General features: G+C 44.9%; 1 protein-coding gene across 7 annotated transcripts in view; it reads right to left on the bottom strand.

Moving 5' to 3' along the window:
* Positions 1–14,777, bottom strand: part of REPS2 (RALBP1 associated Eps domain containing 2) — a 221,226-nt gene that overhangs the window by 31,350 nt on the left and 175,099 nt on the right. For all 7 annotated transcript variants that reach the window (XM_043570309.1, XM_043570303.1, XM_043570305.1 and 4 more), the window contains 2 exons: positions 6,037–6,120; positions 4,675–4,820 (listed from right to left, as the gene is read on the bottom strand). In XM_043570309.1, coding sequence (XP_043426244.1) covers positions 4,675–4,820; positions 6,037–6,120 — 230 coding nt within the window. The remainder of the gene's footprint in view (positions 1–4,674; positions 4,821–6,036; positions 6,121–14,777) is intronic.

The raw sequence follows: 14,777 nt of genomic DNA, 5'->3' as shown, positions 1-14,777 counted from the left end.
TTGCTACAAAGGAGGCCTAAATAACACCAAGATAGGATCAAGCCCAGAATACCTATGAAGAGGTCAGCGAAGCATTTAACTTGCCCCATCCTCTTAAGAGTTGCTTCTGCAGTTTGTCTCTTCAGGTTCTTGTAATATTTTCACTCACTGTTCCAGGTCAGGCTCTAACTGGCCTGGTTTCCATGGAGGAAAATGAAGGAGTAACAGTTAAGCAGACATTTACTTTGTCTGGTGCTACTGTGTGTCATGCTATCTATCAATTAAGAACTGCAGCACTGTGAGGCACCGTCCACTCAAGGTTTTGCGGCCGACTATCCTCCGAAACCTATTCCTGTGCCCTCTTGTTTGCAGTAGCCAGCCTATCATCTGCAGTTGAATGAGGTACACGCCATCCAACCAAAAAACTCTATTTCCCTGTCTCTACTGCAGGTAGGTAAGGCTATATGTCTAACTCTGGGCCAAAGGGATCAGAGAGAAGTGATGTGTGCCACTTCTGAGTCATGTCCTTAAAAGTAATCTGTTTTCTCTCCATTTTTCCTTTCTCCTCTCTGGGGCCCAGAATATGAACATGCTGGTGAGCCATCTGCAACCACAGGGATAAAGGGAACCCCCATGGGGATCTAGAACAAGAACACAGGAAGGCACCTGGGTTCCTGGGCAGAGCTACTCTATGCTTCGACTACTCACCATCTCAGATTTTTACACAGGAAAGAAGGCAATTTCTACGTTAGCTGAGTGGCTGTTACCTGGGTTTCAATCAAACAGCTGAATCAATATTTGAAAGAATATAAACTAGGGTCTCTTGATGAGAAAAATCTTCTTAGCCTCCAACCTGAGCCCTGATTTCTCCCAAGGAATTATGAGTACAGCTTCTAAGAAATGAAGTTGTATTGCCTTTTCTCTACTTGGAAATGGTAGATTTCATTAGGGATGCCACTCATCAGCCCCACAGACATTCCAGTGCTGCCAAATATGAAGCGGGAAGAAAAACAGAATCCCAGCCACATTGAGAGCGTCATGCAGGCAAGCATACACTGCCACACTGGCTGCTGGGTATGCCCTGGGGTGGTCCAGGACGCTGTGGCCGCTGGCACAGTTTCACTCATAGTACTGTTACACAACATCCTCTCTCTCCAAAGTGTTCAAACAATTCTATTTTCCCAAAGTTCATCTTTACTAGATAGGCGAGATGCGAGGCAAAACCAAGTAAACCCAAGTATTTCTTAAAAAAACCCATTTTTGTCCTTAGGAGCAGCTCATTAATGATGACACAATACAAGAGGTGTTTATTAGTTATAACCTGGACTCAGCAGCCTGCGTGGAGACAATATTTTATTTTTCTTTTGCCCTAAACGGAGTAGACGATGATATCTGAAGAAGAATTTGTTTCTTACAATAGGTCAGTGCTGATGTTGATTTCCCAAAGAGCTGATGACCACTTTCCAACTAGTCTTTTTTTTTTTTTTAGCCTTTCTTAACCAGGGTTCTGTTAGGTAATTAAGAAAATGATTTGTGACTCTTTTCTCATTTTTCCCCAAACAATACATAGTAAAGACCACTCCAGATGCATGAGAGAGATTAATTTCCTACAGACAAGAGATGTCTAAGCACATGAGAATTTAATTCTTTCCCCAAAAAACCATGGGTGAATAAGAACTATACATCATGTTTCTGGCTGTCTCTCTCTCCAGGGCTTAAAAAATTATGAATGCTGGGGTGCTTGGGTGGCTCAGTCGGTTAAGTGTCAGACTCTTGGTTTCGGCTCAGGTCACTATCTTGTGGTTCATGAGTTCATTGGCTGTATGCATTGTGAGTGCGTTGGGCTCTGCGTGGACAGTGTGGAACCTGCTTGGGACTCTCTCTGCTCCTCCTCTGCTCGCTCTCTCTCAAAATAAATTAATTAAAACAATTTTTTTAATAAAAATAAAATAAATTATGAATGCTAAGTTGCTTCTTATCACTCCAAAATAAACTGGTCTAGGAACTAAAACAAGCTGTATGAAATTCATCCCTGCCATTTACAGCACTATTTGTGCTGCTGGTGGCCAGGAGACTCTCTCAGCCTGACACCACATGGTCATCTAACTAGTGAGAGAGTATCACAATGAGGGACAGTCACTAAACAGGTAGATAAAAGAAAAAAGGATCTCCTTTCAACAAATGGTACGGGAACAACAGGATATCCACATGCAAAAGAATGAAGCTGGGGCCCTTCCTCACACTTTACACAAACATGAACTCAAAATTAACCATGGATTTCGATGTAAGAGCTAAAACTATAAAATCTGTAGAAGCAAACACAGGAAAAAATCTTTATGAACTTGGGTTAGGCAATGCCTCCTAGCTATGACACTAAAAGCACAAGTAACAAAAGAAAGAAAAATAGATAAACTGGATGTCATCAATATTACAAACTTCTGCACTGCAAAGGACACCTTGAAGAAAGTGAAAAGACAACCTACAGAATGGGAAAGAATACTTGCAAGTCATACATCTGACAAGGGACTTGTATCCAGAATAGGCCAAGAACCCATTACTCAGAGGAAAAAAAAAATCTGAGCAAAAAAGGGCAAAGGATCTGAGTAGACATTTCACTGAAGAAGATACACAAATGGCCAATAAATATATGAAAAGATGTTCAACCTCATTAGGCAAGAGGGAAATGCAAATCAAAAGCACAATAAGATACCCCTTCACACCCACTACGATGGCTGTAAAAATTAAAAAAAAAAAAAAAGAAACCGATAACAACAAGTGTTGGAAGAAACTGGAGAAACTGGAACTCTCGTTTGTTACCCGCCAAACTGTAAAATGCTGCAGTCACAGTGGAAAACAGTTTGGCAGGTCCTCAAAATACTAAATATAGAGCTGCCATATGACCCAGAAATTCCACTCCTAAGTACATACTGCAGACAAATGAAAACGTAAGACCACACAAAAAACTTGTACACAAAGAGTGTACCAGTGATGTTCTTTCTAGCTTCAAAGTGGCAACAACCCACATGTCCATCAAGTGAGAAACGGATAAATACAACGGGGTCTATCCATGTAACGGAACATTACTGAGCAATAAAAAAAGAAGTACCCATTTGTGCCACAACACAGATAAACCTTGGACACGCAATGGTAACTGGGAAAAAAGCCAGCCACAAAAGACCACATGTTGCATGATTCCATTTACATGACATGGCCAGAACAGGCAAATTTATAAAAAAAAAAAAAAAAAAAAAAAAGAAAGTAGATTAGTGGTTGCCTGGGACGCAGGATGGGGAATGGAAAGTGACTGCTAACAGGAATGGAATTTCTTTTGGGGGCAATGAAAATGTTCTAAAATTAGATTGCGGCAACAGCTGCACAACTCTGTGGATATACTGAACACCACCGAACTGTACATGGAAAAGGGTGAATTGTATGCTATGTGAATTATACCTCAATAAAGCTGTTTTAAAAAACAGACGAAGGAAAGAAAATGAAAAAGATCTCTGCGTGAGCCCCACCAGCCACCGTCTGTGCGCTCTGGTAGATGCAGCGGCCACCCCTGACCGGCGGTAATGTGAAACAGAGACTAAAGCGGAAAGCTGGGGGAGCACTCGGAAGCGAGTTTAGCCATCTCTGTCCCTGACGGGGATCCGTCCCCTAGGCCTGAGGGTGACAGGAAGATGGTCGAGGCTGTCAGCGGCCAGTAAGGACAAAATACACTTCCTTTATGCACTGACACCGTTAGGAAATGATCCATTTGGAAAAACAGACACAGACACCATCCTGTGAAGAATAGTGCCACACAAATTCAGAACGGGGTTTGGGCTCCAAAGGCAAGTTGAACCCCCAGAGTCTGTTGCTCTGTAACCCCCAGAGGCTGTTCCACTGTTGCTCCCAGTGGAAATGGGAGAAGCCCAAAGCAGCCCCTGGGATCTGTGAGGCCTCGAGAGCAGTGTCAGGGCACATCTTGAGCACTGATATTAGTGCCCAGTCGAGCTCAGTTGCAAAGTCATGCACAGCAGCAGGTTTCTGCCCTCAACACCTCGCTCGATTTCACTAGAGGGAAACTGAGGCAAGTGACAGCCTTCCTTAAAGCCAAAGCCTTCTGGAGAAAAATGGTTTGTCCAAGAGCACTGTTCTCTTGGCTCCCGGCCATGTCCACAGGTGTGCCCCCCTCCCTCCAATGTCTGTTACAGCCAGTCATACGGGCATTTTGGATGCTCCACATGCAACCATTCTGTGCCGAGATGAGTGAAAACAGGCAATTTTCATGGGGACTGAGAAGAAATCACAAGCCACATCTACTGAAAGCTGGGTCTAAGGGTCATGAAGCTAACCATTCGCCCTGGGGCAACAGAAGACAGGTCAAGAGGGAAGACTGGCATCTCTATCACTGTCTTCCTCCTCGGAAAACGTGGGCCCCCATAAGAAGAGGGGTGGGAAGGAGACAAAGAGGAGGGAAGGAAGGAATCAAACCAAAATGCTACAGCTTTGTACTCGCTCGCCCCTTGGGGTGGTGGTCTCTTTCTAGGGGACTGGCAGGCTGTAATAGTACCACAGAGATGACTAAGATGAAATACAACCGTAAAATCACACTCTTCTATGGCCATGAATATAAATGTAAACATATTTACATTTACACATGCGTGAAGATTTAAAAGGTAGTCTCTGACCTCACTGATCTGATGGACTTACTTTTGGACTGCTGCGTGGGGTTTCATAGTCGCTGCCGATGCTGGCCCACCAACAGCGGTAGAAGTGTCTTGGTTTTCTGTAGCTGGGTTTTCAGGTCGGAATTTCCTTCGGATGGGCTTTGATGGAGGCTGAGAATACGGTATGTCCTGCGGATTAAATACAAAACAATAAAACCCAAAAGTTAAAAACCGAAATGCTCCCCCATTATGCCAAAGCCCCATGTTCCTCTAGGTCAGGCGTGTGCTCTGTTCCAACTCCACACCCGAGGATAAAAGGCAAATTCATGGCTTGGCAAGAACTGGAGGGACACAGGCATCAGGTTCCACCCTCCCTCTCTTCCTTTTCTGAACGCTGTGTGCATCTCACACCACGAGGCCTTTTCTAACTGAAGACAAAGCTCACTCTTGCCTCACTTTGGGGCTTGTGGGAATATGTTAGATGTTTTGAAGTTTGTGATGGTCTCAGTCATCTGCTCCTCATTCTTCCATTCCCAATTCCTACATGAAGTCAAGCTCAAGGGCCACAATGTCGTCTTCTAAATTTTTTAATGTTTATTCATTTTTTTGAGAGACAGAGACAGAGCACAAGTGGGGGAGGGGCAGAGAGCTAGAGGGAGACACAGAATCCGAAGCAGGATCCAGGCTCTCAGCACAGAGCCCAACGCGGGGCTCGAACCAGTGAACCGTGAGATCATGACCTGAGCTGAAGTCGATGCTTAACCGACTCAGCCACCCAGGTGCCCCAGCAAGAGCCACAATGTCTTCTGGGAGGAGACAGCCAGCCTGCTTCCTGGGAGGCCCCTCCTCACCCATGCTCCTGAGCCCAAGGCCAGTGTTCTGACCAGAGAAGGGTCTGAGAAAAATGGGACCAGTAAGAAGAGGATGAGGTGAACAGAGAACACAACGAGTGAGTGGTGCCTACTGAGCAAAATGACCTGGGACTCAGAGACATGGAGGAGGGGGGTGAGGCTAAAGTGAAGACACCAGGACTCAAGAGGGCACCATGGCACACAAAGAGCAGACTGCCCTCCCTCAGAGGCACTCCCAGAGGCTCAGCAGCACGCAGGGTTCTGCTAAAGGCACCTGGCCCTCCCCACCATACCGCCTGAACTTGCCAAAAGCAAGGCCGCCATATTTAACTGGGGTGTTGAAGAGGGAAGTGCAAACTGTCAGTGGCATCAAGGTCAGGCCCAAGAATCATCAGCACCCTAATATTCACAAAGAACCCACATTCTAGGAAACCTATATCATTAACATTCACCTCAGGACACAAAAACCATGAAAGAGATTTGCAAACAAAGACAAGAAGCCCAGGGGAGGGGCTCATAATGCCATGACAGTAGCACCTTCCCCTTGGCCTTACCTTCTTTGCTGGACTGCTCTCTGCAGCTTGGGAGGGGGCTCTGTTCAGCTGGGGGTGTATTTCAGCCTCAGGCGCTTGCTCAGACTGTAGCAAAATATCACACAGAAGATAAAAATGCAGAAACGTAACTACCTAAATATATAATGAAGAAAACTTAGAAAAAGTCGCTAAGTGGAAGTTGATTTAGACCAACTTACAGCCAAGCATGGTCAGGTCTTCAGATCCTTGAGAAAAAGTTCCCTACACCCTGTCATTCCCTCCCACGCTCCCTTCAGCATTGCTCAATCTTAAGAAAAGAAGTCACGGTTATGTCTGTAACTGGACATACATATTGCAAAACACTAATGCCTTATAAGTGTAAACAAAAAAAATTAGGATTATCAGAAAAAAAAAGGCACTGGGAAAGGAGTCAAAATTTTAACCCAAGCACTAACAAAAACAATAACCATAATAATAATAAAAAAACACTTTAAAAATATTTTTTAAATATATTAAATTCCTAAGAAAAACAGATAGGACTCTTTACCTTTAAAAAGGTAGGGATGGGAGAGCATGATGAAAGGAGTCAACAGAAGGGTTGAGGCCACGGAGTGGTATGGAATCAATGAATAAATGCACCAAGATTGGCAAGTAATGCTCTCAAAGCCCGTCAAGGCACAGCAGGTGCCAGAGAGCCAAGCAGCAGAGCACAGGAAGACGAGGCACCACTGCTGCACCCCCATCTCCAGGAGGCTTGCTACATTCAGCTGCTATTAGTCGGCAATGCAAAGTGTTAACGTGCTGAGAAAAACCCTCCATGTAAACGAACTAATTGGACTTTGTGATAGTAACAGTCCTCTACCCACAAATTAAAATGCATTACAGGAACACACGCTGCAGCACAACCATCAGCCTTAGTGTGTCCAGTCTGTCCCTAACCCGGCCTTCTGCAACCTCTTGCATGGCTTCTTCCTTCCTCTGCATCCACTGAAACAGACAAGGGCACCAATGCTTCCCCATTTATCAGATTCTTCCTGCCTCTTCCAGTTTTGTCACAGGCCTTCTGCCCAACACAGCACCCTTGACTATCTTTTTAAAACTCCCATCCCTGGCATCTGAAGAACCGCAAAGTCCTACGGATCATCATTATCTTTCTTTCCTGTTTTGATTCCTCTCATCCCTCAGCTGTAGGTTTTCTCAAGGCTCCGTCTTTGGTTCTCCCACCCTATACCTCCCACTGCCATTCATTCTTTCCCAGAGTAATCCCATCCGCTCCTACATTTGCATGGCCCTAGCCAGAAACCTCGGTTCCCAACCACCTCTGCACCTCTTTCAAACCCACTATGCAGGCTTTTGGTGCCTGATTTCTCGTTCCAAGTTTTGCTTATAGCCTTCTCCTTTCCATCAAGGATAACTGTAATGTTGTTGTCGATAGATATCTGAAACACCAAACACTGTGTCACACGGTTCTCCGGGTGTTCCGCAGGGATGAAAGCATTTCCTCATCACAGCCCTAGGAAGTAGTCATTCCCCCCATCTTATTACTGAAGAAACTGGTGATCAAGAAGTTGAGGAACTCACCCAAGATCACACAAACAGCCGAGTCTGAACCCAGGCCTCAGGTTCCGACGCTGGGCATGTGACGACCATGCAATACGGCCTCAGGTACTCTCGGGCCTGACTTGTAAGTCATTCGAGAAATATGTATTGGACAGCTACTGCAGGCAAGTCTTGTGCTAGAGCTGGTATTCAAGATAAATGATACCCAGACCTTTCTTACAAGGAGCTTGAAGTCTAATGGAAAAGGCACAGAAATGACTGGGCAAGCATGCTTCGGTGGAATTCCAGACTATGGTGAGGAAGTATGGGGGCTCCAGGCACACCCAGGCCTTGCGGGTCAACAAAGACTTGGGTGAGACCTGAGTCTCAGGGTGCTGCCAGCTACTGGGGCAGTGCACGGGGATGGTAAGGAAGGAGGCTCTGGAACCCAGAACACCAGCTTAGCATGCCATGAGAACACCAGAGGCCTGTCCCCAAGACAGGAACTGTGACAGAAGCAGGTGTAAGGCAAGCTCATTTTTAGCCATACCAGGTTTAAAACACCCAGGCAACATCTGAGCGAAGCTATCCGGGAGCCATTCCTTGTCAGGAGCACGGGGATTCCAAGCGTTCACCTGCCTTCCTTGGGTTCTGACAAATAATGTCCTGCTTCAACATCCGCGGGCCCAATGTCAGCTTCATTAAGGGGTGAGTGAGGGCCCAATAACCTCCCAAATGCAGGGCTTCCCATGACCTGTGCAGAAGAACACAACTTGGACCTGAGGTCCCTTCTTGCCCTCCACCTGCAGATCTATTGCTTGGAACGTGAATGTCCTGGCCTCAAGTGTACACACACAAGCCCCTGCAGAAGCGCAGGTACGCATTGGCACATTCCTCCAGGGAAAAGGAGCCAGAGGCCAGTCTCCTCACCTTTCAACTGCTCAGGTCCCCTCCACTATCAGGCAAAGGAGTGCTCGCGCTAATGCTCCCTTTCCTGGGGAGATGAGCAGTCTCCCTCTTGTAGTAACATTGAGGGAAATGATAAATCGAACCCTCTTTTCAACAAAAATAAGGATTCTGAGCACAGCAAAAGGAGTAGAATGTCACTGTCACTGCCTCCACACTCTCTTAAACATCTCTAAAAACAGGAATGTTGTGGGAGTTGGGAAGGATGAAAGAACAGTTTTAAGCGTCTGACAATTTTTTCCATTCACGGGTTTACCTTCTGAAATTGTATACAAAGACTAGGTCTTCTAGCTCTACCACAGGGAACAAACCACTCCTGGGTGTCACGTCGGGCACAATCTAACCACCAATCTCCTTGGGAGGAACACCAAGAGGGCCCGTCACCACTCCATGACTGATTGTAAATGGGTCCATCTATTGAACATTCAGGGGAGTGAAATCTTGTGAGGAGCCTGGAACACGGGGATCAAGAAAGTCCTGGAAAGGCAGAGGTTCGCCAGAGCCAGAAATTATCCCAGGAAAAGAGACAAGGAAAGAAAACAAGCTTTGTGATAAAAACAAACAAACAAAAACAAAGATGGGATTTAGAGGTACAAAAGCCCCTCTTCACAATAAACAATTTCACTTGCATTCAAGAAAATAGGGTAAGGCTTAGCAGCTGGAAAGCAGAACAAACCTGGAAGATTTCGTTGCTATTTCTTCAGACTTTTCTAAGGTAACAACTTGGAGAGAATGATAACCCATGAAAACAGGGGGACCTCAGCAGCTCCCCTTTTCCTGCACATATTGAAGAAAGTAGGGAACAACTCTATCAATATGGAAAATAGGCCCTTGTCTGAAAGTTTTGAAGGTCTGAACTGAAATCCAATGCCTGAATCTTGTAAAAGAGACAAGTATTTGGATTACAATTACTAGTACAAATGGCAGTCCTTCCCTCACGGTTCACTGTGTAACACGTACCCAGCCAGGATGTGGCAAGGCAGGAAAATGTACTTTTAGCCAAGAGCTCACTGAAACTCAAGCTTAGGTTCCTTTTAAAAATATACATCTCATATTTTAATTTCGATACTGCCCTATCCACAAATGAGACATATATTTTCATTCTCATCTTGCAATGAAAAGCCTGTTTAAGTCACGTGCACTTGGAAGGTACTGCCACTCAGGACACGGAGGTCTGTTCTGGGGCTTTGCCCATTCCTATGGCTGATAGGACAATATAGACCCTGCTCAGCTGGCCCCCCAGAAATGGACACAGGGCCAGGAAGGCTAAGCATTGTCCACCAGAAGTAGTGTTTGTTTAGCTATTTAATTACACAGATATTTATTTTGTATACATCATGTATCACTTTCCAAATAACACTCATGTTCTACTTCTAGGGAACTAGACCTGAGACACCAGGCAAACTGCTCCCAGAATAGGAGAGTTAAAGCCTTCTGATGTGCTCCTCCTTGGTTTCTCTCTCAGATCACTTGTTCTGGAAAAAGTCAGCCGCCATGTTGTGAGAACACTCAAGCAGTCTTAACAAGGGGCCCATGTAGCAAGGAATTAAGGCCTCCCACCGACAGCCATGTGGGAGAGCCATCTTTGAGGTAGATCTTCCAGCCCCAGTCAAGCCTTCAGTTAACTGCAGTCCTGGCTGACATCTTGACTGTAGCCTAATGAGACCCCATAAGCCAGAACCACCAGATTAGTTTCTCCTTAATCTCTAACCCACAGAAACTATGAGACAATAAATGTCACCTGTTTTAGGCTCCAAAAACACCCATTCTTGTAAGTCTGAAATATGGAGTCTAGTAGGGCGGAATAAGGGTGAACAGTAGAGAAGAAGGAGAGCACTACAGCTGGAGAACAACAGTGCAGTGGATCACATGTGGTCTTAGAGATCACTGTCCCAGATGGTCTAGTAGCTACTCAGCACCATTCCCCCACTTGCGTCGTCTTCCCTATGTTGCAGGGGTAGAAGCCTGGGAACGATATTTATAAAATCCCCTTTCAATAATGCTCCTTGTTGATTCTGAGAGTCACTCACGTTAAACCAAGAAGGTGAAAGAAAAGAAGCTGTATTACTGCTCCTCTGGCAGTGGTGGAAAGAAAAGCATGGGGCTCAGCCGCCGGAAGATCTTGTAGTGGCCTTAGGCATTTCCCCACAAACCGTTACTTAGATGCTGCGGGCAGCCTGAGCATCTCCAGCTGTTTCCTTTAGTTCTTGCAAAGTCTTAAGGTTCAGAAAATTCTGGCCAACCTGACTGGTGGCCTTCCCTCATCTTTGCTCCTCTAGCAATCTAATTCTTTAAGTAACTAATTCCTTAAATGAAATCTCTTCCAGGGTGACATACCTAGAATAGTTTCTGTTTTCCCCACCAGATCTTGGCTGATACATCCATGTTGAGGATTTGGAGCTTATCCAGAGAGCCATAGGTGGAAGGGGGCATGGAAAGATTTTAAGTAGGGAAGTGATGAGACTAGATTTGCATTTTAGAAAGATTACTCTGAATCCAGTGAGTAAAATGGATTAAAAGGAACCCATCTTGGGGCAATTCACTTAAAAGCCCAAAAATGAAAACAAGACAAGAGATGACGGTCACTTAAAGCAATCTGGTGGGAGTGGGGATAGGCAGATTTGAGAGCTATTTAGCTTGAGACTGAATACATCCTTGGTGACTGATGGAATGTGATAAGTCAAAGGAAATGACACATGGGAGCCAGATTTTGGTCTTCAACAGTGGATAACAGTTGAGAGAAAATAGTTTAAAGCGAGGAAAAGATAGATGGCAGCATAAAAGCTGAATAAAATTAAGCAGATTCATCACAAGCAGTGCTAGAACAACCCACCTATATCTTAAGGCAGTATCTCTCAAATAGGGGTTCCAGGGAACACCAGTTCTATCAGTTGCCTGGACGGGGATAGGAAAAGTTTTTCTGTAAGGAGCAAGGTAATAAATATTTTCAGTTGTACAGGCCATTTGGTCTCTGTGTCTCCAATGCAAATGTGCAACTCTGCTCTCCAGTGCTAAAGCAGCTAAAGACACCACAATGAACGGGTGGGACCATGTTCCAATAAACTTTACAAAAACACGTGGGTGGGATACATTTAGCCTGTGGGCCAGTCTGTCAGCCCCTGGCAGAGAGGAAAAAGAATCTACAAAAAAGTTTAGGGAACACTGCACAGTCTCTCTCCCTCCTAGAAATTCACAGAGCACACTGCACATCACACACACTCTGAGATCCCATGAGGTAAAGGAAGCCACTGCCTTGGCTTACTTAACCCAGCAGTTCCCAAACTTACTGGGCTTCGACTTCTTATTCTCATGTAACTCCTATTAACATCCAGCGGAACTAAACTAACGTTCTGTGGAACACACCTTGGGAAACAATGACCTACAGGTTGGGTTTTAGAGAACAAAGGAAAACTATTCCATTTGACCTCAAGGCCAAATGCCACATTCCACACCTAATCCTTTGAGAGGGGCATTCTGCCCCGCCGTGGTGGTCGTCTTCTGGTCTTTGTTGTGGTCAGCAGGTCTATCACTGGGGCGTTTCTGCGAGGCTCCCTTCCCCAAGAGTGGAGAGGCAGGGTGAGGATGGGGTTGCTGCCTGGCAAGAAAGGCCCACCTTCATTTCTCCCTTCCTCCCGCCTTCCTCGCAACAGCAGCTCTGGCTGCTGCCAACTCCTTCTCTGTAGGAATTAATTTACTGGGCTTCCTTTAAAAGCTCCTGGACACAAACACAACAAAACCACTCCTTATAAGAGCTAAAGCAGATGAACACAACACTGATAAATTACTGGTTTGTTTAAAGTAGCTTAAAACAACATGTCCCAGATTCCTGTCTGGACCGGGCAGGCTAGCATTGCGAAGGTCCTACAGCTCCCATCTGAGTCCACGTGCTGACTCCACCTCCTACCTGGGTCGCTGCAAAAACTGTGCTGGGTCTTTTTCTAGCCTTCAGTTTTTTCTCAGTCCAGTGTACCCCGCACACACTGAGGAACTAATTTTGTGAAACACCTTCTCTCATCAAAACACTTTTTCCTAAAAGCCTTTCAATTGGTCTGTAAGGCCTATGGCATAGCACCACAGGCCTTAGGGACACTCGGCCAGTTAAAAGACCCTCCATCATTAGGCTCCAATTTACCTCTGCATCATAACTGCATTAGTTTGCCCATATGGAACCGGCTCCAGGCACGTAAGTATTACCTGAATCTTCAAACACACCAGAAATTTCTTCCCAACTCAATTCTGTTTGTTCTAGACCTTCTATGCCCAGTGGTTCCCAAATGTAGCTGCACAGGAGAATTATTGGGGAATTTTTATAAATTACAGACTTTTAGATACTACTCCAGACTTCCCTGATTAGAATCTCCTAGGGGTGGAGCATTAGAAACTTCTATTTTAACAAGCTCCCTGGGTAATTTTTATGTAGCCAGCCCAGACCAACTGGGGACCATCGATGGCCCAAACTCTTCATATAAGTCTCCAAAGTCCTAGTGTGAAAAAGGCCACAGGTGCTGCCCCAAAAACGAACTAGGCTAAAGTGTTTTCTTGTCCATTTACCATGAAGGAAATAGGGCTGTCTGCCATATGATTTCATAAATAAATAATGAAAGGTGGGCAAAATCTTCAGCAATAAGATTTTTACTTACTGCAAATTTGCAGGGTGCCTGGCTGGCTCACTTTGTGGAACATGCAACTCTTGATCTCAGGGTTGTGAGTTTGAACCCCACGTTGGGTGTAGAGATTACTTTAAAAGAATAAAATCGTAAATAAATGTCAGATTTGCAACAAAACAAAATCAGGGGAAGGGGGAGAAAGGGAATTAGAGAAAGGTGATCAAGAGGCACAAACTTCCAGTTCTAAGAGAAGAGGGATGTGTTGCACAGCATGGTGACCACAGCTAATGCTGCTGTACGATGTATAGGAAGTTATTAAGAGAGTAAATCTTAAGAGTTCTCATCATAAGGAGAAAACTTCTTCCTTTCTTTTCTTCTTTGTTTTTATTTTACCTATATGAGAAGATGGATGTTAGCTGAACCTATTGTGGTAATCTTTCACAATATATGTTTATCAAACCATCACGCTGTACATCTTAAACTTACACAGTGATATTACTTCTCAATAAAACTGAGAAAATAAATCAAATCTTTTTAAAAGGTAGTCTAATTGCAGAACTTGTCGCTAAGGTGGGGGTAATTGGTGAAGTTATTTTATAAGCTTTGTAATATTCATGCTACTGACAGATTAGAAAAAGAAACTCAAATTTCATTTATTCCCCAAAAATCCAGGCAGCTTCCAAGACTGGGAATCACAAAGGCAGCAGCTAAGTTCTAGGCAGATAAGCAGACGATTGTGCCATGGCCTCTAGGGAATCCCCAGCATCCCACTGGTATTCATTCGGGGCCTACCTTTCACCGGACCTCCATCTCTGCTAGGTAAGGGCACATTAGAAAAGCCACGTGGTCACACCCAGAAATAGAAGATGCAGAACCAGTGGCCAGGAGCACACTGGCCACAGCAAACCCCGTCATTCCACAATCAGTTTCAGAGAGAGGGTCCAAAAAACTGAATTTCTCTGCAAGAATGGTTACTAAAATCCACGACCCCAGCCACCTATGAGAGACAGAAATGGGGCTGATGCATACACATGTGGAAGGCAGGATCTGTGCTTTGCTTCACTATCCTTCTCCCAGTGCCTAAGCAGAGTGGCAGCACACAGCAGGTCCTCGGATCAATGTGTGGAATGAGCTAGTAATGAACTCAACACTGTTTTGTGTTCCACTGGACAAGTCAAGAATTCATCCTACAGTAACTGGAGCCATGGAGCACATCGGTTACAGGGCAGAGGCTTTGGAATCGATCCAGGGTTTGCACTTGCTGGGTATATAACCCCCCGGGCACACACTTAACCTCTCTGAGCCACAGTTTCTTCATCTGCACTAGGGGATAATCCACCTAACTCCTAGCATTTGTAAGATTAAGCAAAATAGCTGTCTAGAGTGCTAAGCACAGTAACATAATAACTGCTCAGTAATGGCAGCTACTATCATAATTAAGAGTAAATGTACAATTGGTTTCCCACTCAAAGATTCCACAACCTGCAAATAGCAGCCAATTCAACATAAAGGACTCTTACTCTCTTGCCAAAAGATGAAAACTTACACTGAGAAAGTGCTGACTCCGGTTTAGATTATACACAGATCCCATAGAGCAGGCTACCCACAATCCAAATTTGTGCCACTGGATGTTGCTGCTACCAATAGTGA

This window comes from Prionailurus bengalensis, chromosome X (genome assembly GCF_016509475.1).
Source record: "Prionailurus bengalensis isolate Pbe53 chromosome X, Fcat_Pben_1.1_paternal_pri, whole genome shotgun sequence".
In the NCBI taxonomy this organism is placed as follows: Eukaryota; Metazoa; Chordata; class Mammalia; order Carnivora; family Felidae; genus Prionailurus; species Prionailurus bengalensis.
This window is presented reverse-complemented; position numbering and strand designations above follow the sequence as displayed.